Raw genomic sequence first — 16,343 nt, 5'->3', positions numbered from 1 at the left:
ACGGCGGGAGCGCAGCCACGGCCGGCTCGGCGCGGCCACACGCGCGGCCGCTGCCAGCCGCCATGTCTGGAAGGGCCGCGCCGCGGGCCAAGCACCGCCCCGCGGAGGGAGCGGTTCCGCTACCGGCGCGGGCAGCGGCGGTTCCGGCGGGTGACCCTGCCGAGTCCTTCTGTGCGGCGGCAGCGCCATGGGGCAGCGCGGGGAGCCCGAGGTGAGCGCGGGGGCCCGGGGCTCGCCCGGCACCCCCGGGCGGGCAGCCGGGCGGTAACGCTGTGCTCTCTTGTCTTTCCGCAGGAGGAGGAGGAAGAGCTCGTGGTAAGGCGGGGAGCCGCGGCGGGGACTCGCGGCTGCCCGGGGCCGTCAGCACCGACGAACAGGCTCGGGGGGGCTCGGGCCCGCGGTCCGGAGCTCCGTGGGGAGGCCGGGCTGCGCTGTGCATGCGGGGCTCCCTCCTGAAGCGCTGGGGCTCGGGGGGAAGCGGCGTGCGGGGCTGTCCCTGTGCTCACCGCGGCCCCGTGTCCGCAGGACCCCCTGACCACGCTGCGGGAGCAGTGCGAGCAGATAGAGAAATGCGTGAAGGCGCGGGAGCGGCTGGAGCTGTGTAACGAGCGGGTGTCCTCCCACCCCGAGACCGAGGAGCAGTGCACAGAGGAGCTCTTCGACTTCCTGCACGCCAGGGACCACTGCGTAAGTGCAGCGGCCCTGCTGCGGCTCTGAGCACAGCTGCCAGGTTGAATGGGAGCTGTGGTACCTCTTCAGTCCCGTTTTCTTGTTTAATGTTTGATTTCTCCTTGTTAGAATAAATCCAGCTGGGATTCAGCACGTTACTAAACAATTAAATAACTCAAACCCAGCGTTTGTACCCTGCAAATGCCACTTAGCTGTTTCTGTCTTGTACTTGCCATTTTAAAGTTTTGAACCTGAGCTGAAGGTTTGTAAAGCACCTCAGTAGTGTTGTTGAATGACTTTTTGCAGCTGTGGAGGTGTGCATTGTTGGCCCAGAAAACCAGTAGGCACCAACACCTTGTTGATTTCCATCCCTAAGCCATAGGTTACTGAGGGCTCTCTTTCTTTCCAGGTTGCTCACAAGCTTTTCAGTAAGCTGAAGTGAAGGGGGCATGGTTGTCCATCTGCTTCCACAGTCAGTGCCAGCGGTTCTTGGGTCACAGTTCTGCTTCCTGCAGTCCATCCTTCCTACTGAGCATGAACGAAACGGCTTCCTGGCAGCCCGTCACTGCCTCTGTGCTCCTGGAAGATGTGCAGCTGTGCAAAAAAAAAAAAACCCAACGTGTTGATGTTCTGTAATTTTCCGTATTAAACATTGAGAGTTCCTGTGGAAGTGCCTTGTGTTTATTTCCTAGTTCATGTGCTTCTGACTTGTACTGGGTAAAGATGAAATCAAGTGTGTGTCAGAGCCCAGTTAAGGGCAGGAGAGTTTTCCTCACTTGTGGGAATGTCATTTTTCTTCTGCCATGATGCTGCTGCAGCCCAATCCCAGGGAGAAGAGTTTGTCTGTGGGAGCCACAATGATTATTCCTAAGCCCCTGAAGAACAGTGTTGTTCACACAGTATGTTCTGACTAAATTAGACTAAAGGAAGTGACCCTTTTCTAGGAGAGAAAAGCTTGTCCCCACGAGCTTTCCCCCAGGGGAAAGCTGTCACCTGTTCCTGGAAGAGCCTCTGGCAGCAGCCAGCTCTGCCCAAGAATCCAACCACATGGCTGTGGAGGCGCATGGGGTGGTTCACCTACTCAAGCCTCGGTCAGGGTCACCTGGGGGGAGCTAAATCCTTTCTGTGTGAATTACCAGCCTGTTCTGCTCACCCTGGGATTGTCCTGTCCGTGCTCTGCCTGCTCCTTTCGCGAGAGACAGTGTTTGGTAGGAGGAAAAATAGGGTATCTCACGGCTATTCTTCAAAGCGGAATGAAAGCCACCAGTTTATAAATCCGGGCGTTTACCCATGAAGTACTCTCTGCTCCTTTCGCGCGGTCCCTCGCCAGCCGCGCCCCGAGCGCTCCCCGGTCCCGCCCCGGAAGGCGAGCGGCGATGGCGGCGCTGGGCGGGCGCGGGCGGGCGGCGGCCGCGCTGCTGCGCCGGGCCCCGGGAGCGGCCCCGGGAGCGGCCCCGGGAGCGGCCCCGGGAGCGGCCCCGGGAGCCGGGCCGCGCCGGCACCGGCACAAGGAGAAGTGGGTGAGCTGGGCCGGGGCGGGACCGGAGCGCGGCGCACCACGGCGCTGCTTGCACCTCGCCCTTGACCGCACTGACGCGGTGCAGATCCCCGCCTCATCCCCTCGCTGCTCCCTCCTGCCGCCGCTCTGCCTGCGGCCGTGCCCAGCCACGTCCGGCCTTCCACAGAGCCCTGGAATCGCTGCGTGCGCTGAGCTGCAAGGGATGCTTCAGGATGCCGCTCCTGGCCCTGCACAGGACACTGCCAGCAGTCCCGTCCTGTGCCAGAGAGCATTGTCCAAATGCCTCTTGAACTAACACAGGCTTGGTGCTGGGACCCCTTCCCTGGGGAGCCTCCTTCAGTGCCCAAGCGTCCCGTGCGTGAAAAGCCTTTTCCTGTTACACAACATAAACCCCCCTGTCGCAGCTTCATGCCATTCCCTCTGGTCCTGTCACACTCACACTCCAGAAGGGCCTCATGGACTTCTGGCAGCACAGAATCAATGCTGGATTCTCCCAGAAGAACATGAAGGCTGGGTGGGGATCCTGGGTATGGAGGTATCAAGGTGTTTTGCCTTTTAACACTTCTATTATTTTTCCCCACAAGGCTACCACGGCCCCACGCATCCCGTCCACGCGGCTGGCGCTGCACCACTTCGACACGAGCTATGGCCTGCACCTGGGGGCCCTGTGGCCCTCGGTCCGTGCTGCCCTGCTCTGCGAGCAGAAGTACGGGGCCCTCCTCAACAACTTCGCTGCTGCTGACCATGTTCCCCGAGAGCTGGAGCTGCTCAACGCCACTGATTTTGTTTCTGAGGCCCCCCAGAAGGCGCAGCAATGGCAGCGGGGTGCAGCTGTGGGGGAGGCGGCCACAGGGTGCCAGGAGGACTCTGGTGAGAGCAGGACTGGGCTGCAGGCAGAAATGGTGACCCAGGCAGAGATGGCCCCACCACTTTGCACCTCCAAAATCAAGTGTTACACCTTCCCCAGGGGTGACATCACGCGCTTTCGTCCTGCACGGTGAGGCATCCCTGACAGTCCGCCCTGGTCTTTGCCAGCCTCAGGGGCATGGCTCATGTGTCGCCATCCTCACTTCCAACTGCTCTTTTACTTTCTTTTCCCCTCCAACATTTGCTTTTGTATGCAAACTGATGATTTCAGGCCAGATGCTCTGGGGTTCCTCGACTATTACCTCATGGATGCAGCATCTCTCCTGCCTGTCCTGGCTCTCGATGTGCAGCCAGATGACTTTGTCCTCGACCTCTGTGCGGCTCCGGGTGGGAAGACTCTGGCTCTGCTGCAGACTGGGTTTTGTGGTGAGTGGGGATGGGTGTTCCTTGTTCCCGTGTGTAAAACAGGCCTGGAGCAGTGTACTGCACCCATTCATGTCTGATCATTAATAATTTCTGTGTGTAAGAGCTGGGAATCAGGTATGCTTCTGCAAAAGTGACATTCCCAGTGTGCCTGTTCTGTCCTGTCAGGGTATCTGGCAGCCAACGACGTCTCTGCTTCCCGGACAAAGAGGCTGTACCACATTCTCCATAGCTATGTCCCCAAAGAAGTCAGGGATACTGTCAGTGTCACATCCTACGACGGAAGGGACTGGGACCAGGTGAAAGGAGGCACTTTCCATAAGGTATGTGCTGGGGAAGCAGTGAAGATAAACCCATGAAATTCACTTCTCTTTTTGAGGAAGACAGAAGCTTATCCTTCCACATAACTGTAGTTTTCTGTAATCATAACTGCAGAGAAGGAGAGAAGACCAGGACATAAGGAGTAAGATTTCCTCCTGCTATCCCTTCCTGCAGGATCTGGTGCATATGGGCATCTAGAGTTGTACCTTTACTTGCCTGTGTAACACCCTTTGGAAATCCTGTTCTTGTCCATCGCTTGGAAGGGGTTAAATGTGAAGATTAGATAATTCTGACTTGTCAGCCATGTCCAGCCACAAGGGCTGGGCTGGGTACTCCGGGATGCTGCAGCAGCAGTGCCTGTGTGTGGTGCAGGAGCATTGCCAGGGACGCACAAAGACCTGGGACATTAAATGAGGACGTGAGTTAGTGCAGGATATTTTCCACCATTTTTGCACGTTCCCAAAATGCCAAAGCGGCCAGATGATTACAGTTCAGTGTGATGCACACCTGTGTTCAGGCATTGAGAGCTGTTGGCAGGGGTGGAGGAGGTGGGCATGGGGCTGGCTGCAGGAGGGGACTCACTGAGCTTGACCTGTGCATGGGGCTGAGGTGGAACCTCTGCTGCTGCAGGTGCTGGTGGATGTGCCCTGCACGACAGACAGACACTCTGCCATGGAGGAGGAGAACAACATCTTCCACAAGAGGCGAACCAAAGAGCGTCAGATGTTGCCCATGCTGCAGCTGCAGCTGCTGATGTGAGTGAGCTTGGTTGTGTTGTGTTCCCTGAAACTTCTTACTCTGTCCCCAACTGGGAATTGTGGAAGCCATGTGTAGTTTTCTGGCAGTAGTTGGAACACATGAAATCACATTAAGTGTAGGAAAGTGCAGATGTTCTTGGTCAGATCACTTGTCCTCCTGTCCCCAGAAGCAGTGGTAGGATATAGGGAGAAGGGCTAAGAAACAGGATGGGTACAGTTGTTTTGGGTGGTGATCTCCTGGGTCCCAGCAGTCAACCCTGGAAGATTCCTGAGTGCCCACCTATCCCAGCACATGGGAGGATGTGTGGTGCTGGGAAGGGCCACAGCTTGTCACTGTGTGCTGTGTGCTGTGGCAATAAGGAGGCAGATTAGAGAGTCCCATGGCAACACTTGAACTGTAATCTCTTCCCCTGTACGTATTTCCTGTTCCTTTGGATGTGACTGCAGGATTACATCTTCCAGCTGCTCTCCAGTAGCATCTCCCACGTTAAATCCTTTATTAGTATAAGTACTGTTTGACTCTTTGCCCTGGCCCAAAACACTGCTCATGTTACAGTGGCCCAGACTGCTGAGCCTGTGGAGTTCAGTGGGGTTTGTCTGTCACTTCCTATGAGTCCCCTGTTGGCTTCCCAGTTTTGGTGGGTGGGAATGCCCCTCAGTGTCCTCCCTCAGAGCCCTCTGGTGACCATGTGTGTGCTCACCTCACTGCAGGGCTGGGATCCTGGCGGCGAGGCCGGGAGGAGCTGTGGTGTATTCCACGTGCTCGCTGTCCCCGCTGCAGAACGAGTGTGTGGTGGAGAGGGCGCTGGACGTTGCAGGAGCCCACTTCAACATCAGTGTGCACGTGGAGGCGCTGAGCCACTTCCGGACGCTCTTCCAGGACACGTTTTCCTTCTTCTCGGACTGCCGGCTCGGGGAGCTTGTCCTGCCTCACCTCACAGCCAACTTTGGGCCGATGTATTTCTGCAAATTACGTCGGATGTAGAAGGGGCAACAGAATCTGTCTGTTTGCTGTCAGGAAATGGCCCAATATTTAAGGGAAAGCAGAACTGCTTGATATTTATTTTTCTTTCTAAAATGTCCCAAAGGAAGTCTGCTTTTTTTACTGCAGACAGGGAATAAATGAGAAGGACCTGCTGTGGCGTTTCCTGAACACTTATCTGTTTGAGGCTGAGGCGTTTAATCTAGGAAAGAGAGAGAGGTCTTATCAGAGGGAGCAATTTATCCATCTGTGTGGGATGGGATAAATGGCCCTGCTCTCTTCCTCGTGTCTGACTGCTTTGATCCTGCATGAGCAGGTTTGGGTTAACAAACACCATCTGAGGATCTCGGCCTTTCTGTGCCAGATCTCACCATCTGCATAAATGAGTTGCATCTGTCTATGCTCATCTCCTGCCTTCGGAGAGAGCAGCCTGAGGTCTTGAAACCAGGGGCTCCTAAGAGTGCCCCTCCTGTGGGGTTCGAAATGTGCTTGGGATGCTGGGGATCTGGTGCTGTGGAGAGGCCAGCCACTGTTGCTATCCCTCACAGCTAGGAAGGCTGTGGATAAATGTGAATGTTCCCATGCTAGATGCCATTTAATGTCCAGTGGGCAGGTGTTTGTATGATTTTAAGTATAACTTTGTTTCTAGAATCATCACCATCAGTAGAGCATTACTGGAATTTTTCATAGGAGTTGCTTAATAGTTACATTTTTATTTTTGTGAGCAAATTACAGTGTTGGGAAATGATGGACATGGCTGTATTCCTCATGGGGCAGCCCATAGTTCCATCCATATGAAGTTACTCCACTGCCAGCAAGAAAATACTATTAAAATTCTGTAATCCTTTCCTCCCAGCACCGCCCTGCCTCTGCAGGAGGCAGCACTGATAGAAATTGGGGTGAACCCACATCCATGGCCATCCATCCTTGCTGGAAGTGCAGTTCCTCGATTTTCCACTGTTTGAACCTATCTTAAGCCAGTCCTGCAGGGCATCTGGGCTCCTTACAGGATCTGTGTTTATTGGCAGGGAGGGGCTCAGGAGGTGGCGTTTCCTTCCTCCTCCCCTCCTCAGTGCACTCTGCACTGCGGGTGGCAGTCGTGCAGCACCGTCCCTTCTCCTTGGGGACCTTGGTGACTATGCCACCCTCTTGTCACGGCTGAGGGTCTCCACCTCCTTCATGAAGCGCAGGCACAGCTCCTCCTGCCAGGGCAAGGCCACGCACTGCACGGCCACGGGCATCCCCACGGCTCCTGCCACAGCCTGCAGCGGGGGCACAAGCAGTGAGGGATCACCCGGGCACTTGGACCTCCAGCAGAGTTTGGCAGCTTGGTTTAGGCCTGTGGCTCATCCCACAGAGTGGGGAGGTTGGAGTTTGAGCCTTGTTACTGTGCTGGGCAGAAGGAAGGCTCTTGCTCTTCTCTCATAGAAATGGTTGCCAAATCTTGGGTAACATGTTTGAGACACCTTCCCCCACACACACCCCAGCCAGCTCTGCTTTGAGCTGTCTTATAGGCAGATCCCTTTTCCTTCAGCATTCCTGATCCATGCTGCACTGACAGCCTGGGCCTGGTTGAAGGCAACATGCAGCAGGAGGAAAGTGCATTGCAGTGCTGTGGGCTGTGGCTGTTGCAAGGACCTGCTCCCAGAAGCTTTGCTGCATGACTCCTTGCTGGCTTCAGCCTACCCAGCCTGTGGGAAATCCTTTAGTCCTCCCAAAACTTAGTGATTTATCTATTGAGGGCTTGGGAGAGCAGCAAGGGGTATGTTCAAGGTGGGTTTGGGAATTAGCAAGGGGTGTATAAAGAAGATAGGAATTTTTTTGTGCTGTGCCCATACTGATGGAGGATATAATCAAAACTGTTACCTGAACACACATCAGAAGTCTCTGCTCCACCACTTCCCATACCTGTTTCAGTGTCCGGTCCCAGGGGTCATCACAGCAGCCTTTGTAAAGCTTTAGCTCTTCCTCATCAGCCTCTGTCACGGTGCTGACGGGGACAACCCCAGCGGGGAAGTTCAGGACGTTGTACAGCATTGTGGAGGAGATGGCAGCTGAGAGAAGCAGGAGAGGATGCAGGCAGTCACAGCCTCCTGTCTTCAAACTTACACATCCCCTATTCACTGAAACCCCTGAGAACTGTGTCTGTCTCCATTTGCTCAGAGAGCTCTATGTAGTTACTTTTCCTTCCTAATTCCCATGAGATGCTTGGGCAGGCAGTGAAGCGCTGTGGTAATGGGTGTTGCCCTCCAGTCTTGGCCACTGTGGCTCTTTGCCCTCCTGGGAAGGCCCCAGACTCACTCACTGAGGAGTTTCCCAGGGTATCCCGTGGTGAAGGCAGGTCCCAGGACAGGGCACAGCACAACGTCCAGCTGGAGTTCCTTCCACTGGCTGATGAACTGGGAGCGGTACAGCTGCGGGAGGAGAGGAGCATGTCGTGGAGCCATGTCCATGCCTAGAGCCTCTCAGCCTCTCCAGGCACACCTGAGGAGGCAGCAGCAGGCAGTGGTGCTCAAGGGATGAGGCAGAGGAGCGTGTTTGCCTCCATTGCGTGTGGCCAGGAATTTGAAAGGTCCCACTTTGTCCAGCCCCACTCCCAGGGCAGCCTTTACTGTGCCTGGCCATGAGCACTGCAGGCAGCCCATGAAGTTCTGTCTGGGCTGACTCAAAAGCCCATCCACCCCATTCCTGTCCTTCTTTGTGCCTTTCCCTCCATCCTATCTTCTTCCAGCAACCCCTCCCCTGCACAATCCCTTTCCAGACTGATGACTCTGACCTGGTGCTTGCCACAAAACCTCAACTTGTAGTAGGATGCCAAAGAGGAAAGTCCTCAAAACAAACCTGTATTTGATGGTGATGATTCCACATCTCCTTCACTGACCTGCAAGTGGAAATCATAGCAACATCTTTAAGCTTTAAGAGGAGGAGGAATTGCTTAAATAGTCTTCTGGGTTGATAAGCCCTGGTGATTTTAGCAATTGCTTAAAACAATACAGCTTTCACAATCTTCCTAAAGTTTCCTTTGGCATCTGGCCAAGCAATTAAGCAGCAAATGTCTGGAAGTGCTGGAGAGAAGGTTTCCCTGATGGGCCTGGATTTAATACTCATCTCTTCCACAGGCTTCCTGTAATGACCTTATCCATTCAAGTGCCCCATTCCTGTCAGGATATCCCTAGGGGCAGTGGAGCCATGTCCAGGAATGAAGGACAGCCCCTGCAGACAGCAGATCACAGCCTTCTGTGAATCCAGTCCCCCCTAGCTAGAGGAGAAGGTGTCACCCACTTCCACGGACATCCCTGGGGACAATTCCATCTTACCTCATTCCAGCCATGGCGCTCAGGTACTCAGCCAGGCGGGGGAACTGCAAAGGCACGAGGTTCCTTAGGGACATGGCATGGGCCTGCAGTAACTTGTGTCACCCCAGGAAGTCCCTGTTCCTGTCCTGAGGGACAGGGACTCACCAGAGGTTTCAGAAGCAGAGCCAGCAGCTTTTTCACCAGCCTTGGGATCTTGCAGAAATTAATCTGTGGTTTCAAGCCTGGATCTGCAATATCTCCTGTGCTGAGAGATGACAAGAGGATGGGGTCACACCAGAGAAGCTGTTTGCCCTTTCTCAGAGACCTGAGCTGTGCCTGTGCCATGCTCATGGCATGGGGATGGAGGTGTTGGCAGCACTGCTGCCAGAGGGCTCCTACTTACAACACATCCAACCAGGTACGGCCTCCATCAGCAAAAAACGTCTTCATAAACAGTTCAGTCATGACATAGGGGATCCGAGGAGGAGAGAAGTGCACCAGCTGCACCAAAACACAAGATTATGTGGCAGCCTGGCCATGTGAATAGTTTCCAAGACCCAAATGTGGATAATCCTCAAAGGCAGAGAAGCACCTCCCTGGGCTTCATGTGCCAAGAGAAGCCCTGGTTCGACTGTTTTCTATCCAAGCACCTCCCCATGAGATTATTGCTGCTGATTTCCCATGAGATGCACTGCTCCCTTAGGCAGAGGGGTGTCTCTCTGCCTGGTGTTATGTGGCTGGAGTAACATAATCCCATACCTCAGCCAGGTCATTTTTCCCACAGATGTGCTTGGGAGCTGTGTCTGGTTTCTGGAGAGTGATTTCCTCAGTGAGGAGCGAGGCTGGGGACACTCTGGGGAGAAGAGCAGGGGTGGTGGTGCTCACCTGGTGCCCAGCAGCCTGCAGAGCATGCCTGGTTTCCTTCACTGCCCTCCTCATGCAGGGGGGCAGCGGGAAGTAGCCGTCGGTGTCGTAGTACCCGACCCGCAGGGGAGTGGAGCTGGAGTACACCTGGAGCAAAGACACCACTTCAGCATTCCTATTCCTAGTGGGATTGCTGTGGAAATCCTTTAGACATACACCATTGACCAGGTCTGGGACTAAGACTGTTTCCAGCCACACCCACACTACATCAAGAAAGCAAAGGGGTCCTTTCTGAACCTTGTGACTCAATGGCAGGGTCCTCCCTGCCCTTTACATCCCCAGACTTCAGGCAAATCATTCCAAAGTGACACTAAGCTGATTTTCCTTTGTATGCTCCATCTTTGGAATATGTAACAGAGTGAGCCCTGTCATTAAACTTTGTCATCCTTCTGCAAATTTGTATTAAAATCTGCTTTCTCCAATGCCTTTGACAGCGATTCTTTCGTGACGCCCACCTGGGGTAGGTCTGCTCTCATGCTGGCACCCACTGCAGAAGGGGGCAAGAGCTCCAAATGTGAAGCAGTGACTACTATTCTGGTTTGCTGTTTATAGTTACCCTTTCCAAATGTCTATCCCTGCCTTTTTCTCCAGGCCTTCCTTTAGGAGGAGGACAACCATTCCAGACAAGTGGATTCAATCATTTCTAATAAGTGTGGAGGTAGAAAAGCCTCCTGAAGCTGGTCTGCTGCAGAGAGAAAGGGAACACCCTCAGTTAAGAGATTTGTGCAGAAGTTTCTGATCTTGTCTCATCTTCCCCTAAAGATCTCCATGTATTTGCTCCCAGTGTTGCCTTCTTCCCTAATCTTTTTTCTGGGTCCTCTCAAGTCAATAAGCTGCATTCCAGCTGAGAAGACAGACAGGATAACTACTGATTTGCCTATTTTTTTAACATGATAATTATGAATTGTGCCCCCAAAGAGAGCTATTTTACTGAAAACCAGTCCTGTAAAGATAGCTGGACCCTTCAGGAGGGCGTGTGGCACTCTGGAAGGAAGCAGGGCTTGCTGAGTGAAGGCCTCACCTCCTCGTTGAAGGGGATGGGGGGCACGGTGGGGTCCAGCTGGAACATCTCCTGGCAGAGCAGAGCCTTCATGCACAGGGCCAGGCTGTCCACATCCCTTGCCATGGGCCCCAGGGCACAAGGGACTGGATGGGACAAGAGCAAACAATCCCAGTGAGCAGATGGGTGTGCCAAAACACCAGCCCACCCCTTGCACAGCCATGTCGGGGTGAGCAGGCAATGAGGGAAGTTTCAGATGGACTCCAGACAGGCCTTTGTTGTCTCAGGTTTTCTTCTGGCCTACAGGAGAACATCAGGCTCTTCACAGGATATAGGGAAAAGGAATTTAAAATTCATGTACCTGCCAGGATGCCATTGACAGGGCTAGTTACTCCAGACAGGCTATGGGAAAAGAAGAAGTATATTGTCATTTCAGTAATGGAGGGATATTCACAGCATGGTTGAAAAGCATGTGGGGTGTCCAGCTCAGGACCAGAAACAGAAGGAAATTATTTCAAAAATTTGAATTGAAATAGTTTGGTTTGAATAGTTCAAACCATATTTTTTGGCCAAAATAAAACAAACAAACATAAACCCCAACAGCTCTTAGTTTTGGTTTAACCAAAATGGTTCCATTTTGGCATTATTAAACCACTTTAACTCCCTTTTACTTTTAACTCCAGGCTAGATTTACAATGAAAACATGCCCATTCCCCACAAAATCTAACCATGAAACCTCCTGGGGGAGTTTTTGAGCGAAGCAAGCCACCCTGAAAGAGCCACCCTCTCTCCTCCCTCCAAGTACCCCCCAGTTCCTTCCCCCTTGACCAGAGCAGGGCTGGCAGGCGGCCCCAGCACCCACCTGAGCCTCTCGGCCGTGGGTTTGAGGCCGCAGAGGCCGCAGAAGCTGCAGGGCAGGCGGATGCTGCCGCCCATGTCCGAGCCCACGCCCAGGATGGAGCCTCCCCCTGCCATCAGAGCTGCCTCCCCTCCCGAGGAGCCCCCGGGGCTCTTCTGGGGGTTGAGGGGGTTTAAAGTCCGGCCAAAGGTGGGGTTGCTGCAGTCGTAGCTGGGGAGAAGAAAGCCAGGAAAGAGGCTGTGAGGAACAGCCAAATGTCTTGGGTTTGTTTGTTTTCCTTTGCAGAGAGCCTGGGTGGCATAGCCAACCCCATCCTTTCAGCCTGTAAATCCCTCAGGACACAGCTCATTGCCAGCAGCATCTGCTCTCCCTCCCATGCACAAGTGCACTCGATTTATCTTAACTCACTGTAGACTTTTACCCCTCTTCATCTTATCTGACAGCTTTTTCAGTTGAGATTGTTGCCAGATAATGGAAAAGGGACTGTCCAGGACATGCCCCAGGAGCCAGGGAGGAACCTGTCCAGGGACCTACAGGCTGGGATTTTCCTTCAGAAGCACAACCAGATTTTTAATGATGTATGTCACCTGAAGAGGGTTTGTGGCACGTTGGTCATTGCAAATGGGATGGCCCCTTGTTTCTTCAGGACCTTGACCAGGACACTGTCCTCATCCATCAGAGTGCCCAGGCACTGCACGAGCCCACAGGTTGCCAAGTGCCCCTGCAGAGAAGTGACAAGGGACACAGTGCAGTCCCCTTGCTCTTTTGGAAAGATCCTCTGGCATTCCTTCAGGGGTTGTGTGTTTGGTACCAACCCACTCCCCTGAGAGCCCTTGCTTGAAGGATTCCCTCTCCTTCCATCCTTGGCAGAGGGCTGCCAAGCACTCACTGGCTTAAAGCTTCTCCTGAAACTCTCCTTGCTCTTTTCCTTGCTCCTTTTCTCCCCTGACCCAAATGCAGCTCCATACTCCATGGGTGCACTAGCTCAGGATCAAACCCAGCATCCTGCAGTCCAAGTGAATCCACTAGTGAATGTTCAGGGAAGGAATAACCCCAGGTAAACAAAATATATGAGACTTTTTCAGTTAGCCTTGGTATTTGGGGCTTGCTTTGGGCTTAAAGCCCTCAACTTTAATGCAGCTTGCACTGTGTCATGTATCAGAGGAGAACACATTTGTGTGTATAACTATTCATCCCTGTTTTTTTCTGCTCATGGAAGTTTGTGCTGCTTTTGGCTGGGGTAGTTTATTTTCTTCACAGTATCTACTTCTACTACAGGGCTGTGTTTTGGATTTTGTGTTGTAAACAGTGTTGATAACACAGGGATGTCATTGTTATCACTGAGCAGGGCTTGCACAGAGCTCACACTGCCTCACCAGTGAGCAGCTGGGGGAGCACAGCTGGGAGGGGACAGTCAGGACAGCTGACCCCAGGTGACCAGAGGGACATTCCATGCCATATGGAGTCATGCTCAGCATATAAAGCTGGAGGAAGAGGAAGGAAGGGGAGATGTTTGGGTTGATGGCATTTGCCTTTCCCAGTTACCATCACACAAGATGGAGCCCTGCTCTTCTGGGGGTGGCTGAACACCTGCCTGCCCATGGCATGTGGTGAGCAAGTTATTTATTTTGCCTTCCTTGTGTGCAGAGTTTACCTGATAAACTGTCTTTATCTCAACCCACAAGTTTTCTCACTTTTACCCTTTCTATTCTCTTTCCCACATCCCACTGCGTGTGGGAGGAGTGAGAGAGTGAGTGAGTGAGTGAGTGAGTAAGTGAGTGAGTGAATGAGTGAGTGAGTGAGTGAGTGAGTGAATGAGTGAGTGAGTGAGTGAGTGAGTGAGTGAGTGAGTGAGTGAGTGCCCACTGGGTTGCAGCTGCCTCAGAGACAGCCAGGTTTCCTGTGGCGCCAGGATGGGGCCCCTTCCCCATTCTCCATCTCCCAGCACTTCACCACCCAGCCCGGCCCACGCTGGGCCATGCAAAAACACAAAGGGAAGAACCTTGTGGCCGATGTGGTCCTTGATGCTGACGGGGATGCCGTAGAGCAGCCCTTTCTCCTTGTGCCCTTCTACTTCCTGGAGCTGCTCCTCACACTCTGGGATAAAGTGGCGCAAGCAGTTTGTCTGCTGGGTCACTTCCAGGGCCTTCGTTGGGCATGTGGAGGATAAGAACAGCATCATTACACTGCATTCAGCAGCTGCCCTGGTCTACAAAATACAGCCTGAATAACCCCCTCCCCACGGCATCCCAGCTCAAGCCATCTCAAAGGATCTGACCCAGGAGACAGAGCATGTTTTTCTCTTGATATCTGCTGTATTAAAGGCTGGTCATAATCCAGCTCCAGTAAGCCTTTTCAGCTACCAGCACAAGCTCCATGGCATGGAGAATGTAAAAGATTTGCTCTGTCCATCTCACTGTGGATGGACACTCACCTTCTCTAAGTAGGTGTAGAGGACAGTCCTGGGGGACAGAGACCCTTCCTGGAGTCTTCTAGTGAGTTCCAGCAGGGGCAGGGACAGAATGGCATCTGTCTGGACAATGGGGACCTGCAAAGGGAAGGTGAGGGGATCCAGGGCAGCAACTCCAGTTATGTAGCAGCATGGAAAATGGACTATGTTTGCTGCTACCTCCTGAAAATATCTTCTGAGAAAGCTGCTTGGGCAGGCACAGACAGCCACTCAACCCACACTCACACCACAGCAGAGAAGGACAGAAAGGGTCTCTGTAAGAGTTCCAGCAAAGTTTATTGTAGAGCCATGCTGAAGGAGTCTGGGGACAGAAGATGAGAAAACTGCAATGTCCCAGGTTAAGTGTGGGGTCGGGGCCAATGGTCTGTGGGCAGGACAAGGGCAGGGCAAAGGGCAGATTAACACAGGGCTGCAGAGTACCATGGGAGAAACCCCTTTTGCTCACCTCCAGCAGTGAGGCATACTCTAAACCTGTGGCAAATTCTTGCAGGACATCACCCTAGAAGTTCCCCTAACAGGCTCAAAGCCCCCACAGTCACCCTTTGGCTCAGGGTAAAAGGCTGTTAAGTTTTGTCAACATCATCAGCAGAGTTTGCTGGAAAGGCAGATCCTGCATGTGGTGGTTCAGACCTTGAGCTGCCAAGTGTTTTATCCTGAGTTTGGATATCACAAACAGAATGCAAACCCAGGTGTCAAAGGGCTTTGTCCATCCACTGCAGCAGAGGACGTGGCAGTGCCTTCCTCCTGGCACAGTGGGACCTCGCCACCGTGCAAGACATAACCTCAGCTGAACAAACACTGCCTGGGACAGAAGGTGCCAAAGTCCTTGCACACAAGCCTCAGGCTGTCCTTTCATCCCTCAGAACAGGTACAGGCAGTGCAGGACAGCCAGGGCTGAGAACAAACATTTAACAGCTCAAGTCCATCAAACTGACCAAAAAAAGAAAGTCAGCAGGAACTCACAGGTGTCTTTACTCGGGTAAAGAAGACTGGCAGTTTTCAGTGCCACCAGGTTTTTAGAGGTTTTATACAATATATTTATATTTATATAGATCTATATTTAAGAAAAAATGTTGCAGATATATGTATCACTTCATCTCCAGGTGTGTTACCTGCATAAACGTGAGCTGGCTTACCCAGTGTGTACTCAGAAGTGAATGGAGCAGAAGGGAAAGGTGGTTAGAAATGATGTTGCACTAGAACTCAGGGCTATGGTGGGTGATGCCTGGCTCATTCACCTCCATGTCACGTCCTGGTTGCTCCCAGAGGACACTGAAAACCTGGTGTTTCATTAGTGTAAATTTAGACCAAGCACCTTCTGGGCAGCCAGATGGGAGGTGCCACTGACTGAGAATGCTGCTTTTGGAGACACCCCTGGAGCTGTCCAGAAGCCAAGTTTTAGAGCCAAGGGTGGAGGGGTGTGAACAGATGTGCAAACATAGAGTTAAGCAGAGGAAAAAGCTTTCTTGCTTCTACCCATAATTGGCAAGAGACATTTCCAGATCATTAAAGAATTGGGGTTTGGATCAATGAAGATCCTGTGCATCATCACCTGTGTTGTTCAGAAACCTCTTCTCAGTGAGTATTTCACATTCCCCAAGCTGTAAACTCCCACCACACTCATCCAGCTTGAGCAGGGCAGTGATCTCCCTTTCTCCCAGGGCAGCCTTTCCTCTTGTTGAGGGCTGCTGGCACATCTCCTCCTTACAAAAGCTATGGGGCCATGAGCTGGAAGGAGGAGCTGAAGGACAGCACCAGCAGATGCCCCAGTGGGACTCAGCCCCCCGAGGAGGATGGCTTACCTCCTCCCTGAACTGCTGGACAGCCTTTGCCATTTTCTTCATACCCTCATCCCGGGTCCTCCGAGCCTCTTCCATTTTCTTCTGGATCATCTTTTTGCTCAGCCATTTCCAGACCACCAGGGCTGCCACGGAGCCGCCGAGCAGGGCGAGGGCAGCAGGAGTGTTCCCCTTCCCCTCTGGCAGGAGCTGTCTCAGCTGCTGCTGGACCATCACGTGCATTTCTGCTCCCCGAGGAGGCAGTGAGAAAGAAAAGCAAGGCAGGTGTGGGACACCTTCCCTGACTCCCCAGGCCCATCCCTCCCCCCAGCATCCCTATCCTGGCTCAGCAAACAGTTCAGATAGTTCAGGCTAAAGCTGGCCCCTGCAAAGCTGCTGTAGGTGGAGTGTGCAGTGAAAATGATTAACCACGAAATGGAGAGGGTAAAGTGTGGCCAATGAACCTTGTGTTCATTG

General features: G+C 53.1%; 3 protein-coding genes and 1 long non-coding RNA gene across 4 annotated transcripts; 2 read left to right on the top strand and 2 right to left on the bottom strand.

Moving 5' to 3' along the window:
- The first annotated feature begins 101 nt into the window (after positions 1-101).
- Positions 102-1,339, top strand: UQCRH (ubiquinol-cytochrome c reductase hinge protein). The gene is made up of 4 exons (XM_021528838.3): positions 102-211; positions 295-315; positions 526-687; positions 1,079-1,339. Exons 1-4 carry the CDS (start codon positions 188-190, stop codon positions 1,109-1,111), a joined length of 240 nt encoding a protein of 79 aa, XP_021384513.1. The 5' UTR covers positions 102-187; the 3' UTR covers positions 1,112-1,339.
- A 706-nt stretch (positions 1,340-2,045) lies between these two features.
- Positions 2,046-5,694, top strand: NSUN4 (NOP2/Sun RNA methyltransferase 4). Its single transcript, XM_021528891.3, has 6 exons — positions 2,046-2,189; positions 2,773-3,185; positions 3,327-3,481; positions 3,647-3,801; positions 4,430-4,554; positions 5,269-5,694. The coding sequence occupies exons 1-6, from the start codon at positions 2,046-2,048 to the stop codon at positions 5,540-5,542; spliced, it is 1,266 nt and encodes a 421-aa protein (XP_021384566.2). The 3' UTR covers positions 5,543-5,694.
- On the bottom strand, positions 3,646-5,343 carry LOC144246756 (uncharacterized). The gene is made up of 2 exons (XR_013340439.1): positions 5,259-5,343; positions 3,646-4,197 (listed from the first exon to the last, which is right to left on the bottom strand). It is a non-coding gene; the product is annotated as an uncharacterized LOC144246756 (long non-coding RNA).
- Positions 5,695-6,232: 538 nt separating the features above from the next.
- LOC110469769 (vitamin D3 hydroxylase-associated protein) lies at positions 6,233-16,223 on the bottom strand. Its single transcript, XM_021528864.1, has 15 exons — positions 15,891-16,223; positions 14,053-14,166; positions 13,621-13,764; positions 12,206-12,339; positions 11,622-11,828; positions 11,121-11,161; positions 10,781-10,905; positions 9,721-9,846; positions 9,239-9,336; positions 9,001-9,100; positions 8,857-8,900; positions 8,381-8,420; positions 7,845-7,953; positions 7,448-7,593; positions 6,233-6,801 (listed from the first exon to the last, which is right to left on the bottom strand). The coding sequence occupies exons 1-15, from the start codon at positions 16,107-16,109 to the stop codon at positions 6,676-6,678; spliced, it is 1,773 nt and encodes a 590-aa protein (XP_021384539.1). The 5' UTR covers positions 16,110-16,223; the 3' UTR covers positions 6,233-6,675.
- Positions 16,224-16,343: the final 120 nt, after the last annotated feature.

The sequence above is a fragment of the Lonchura striata genome, chromosome 9 (assembly GCF_046129695.1).
Source record: "Lonchura striata isolate bLonStr1 chromosome 9, bLonStr1.mat, whole genome shotgun sequence".
In the NCBI taxonomy this organism is placed as follows: Eukaryota; Metazoa; Chordata; class Aves; order Passeriformes; family Estrildidae; genus Lonchura; species Lonchura striata.
This window is presented reverse-complemented; position numbering and strand designations above follow the sequence as displayed.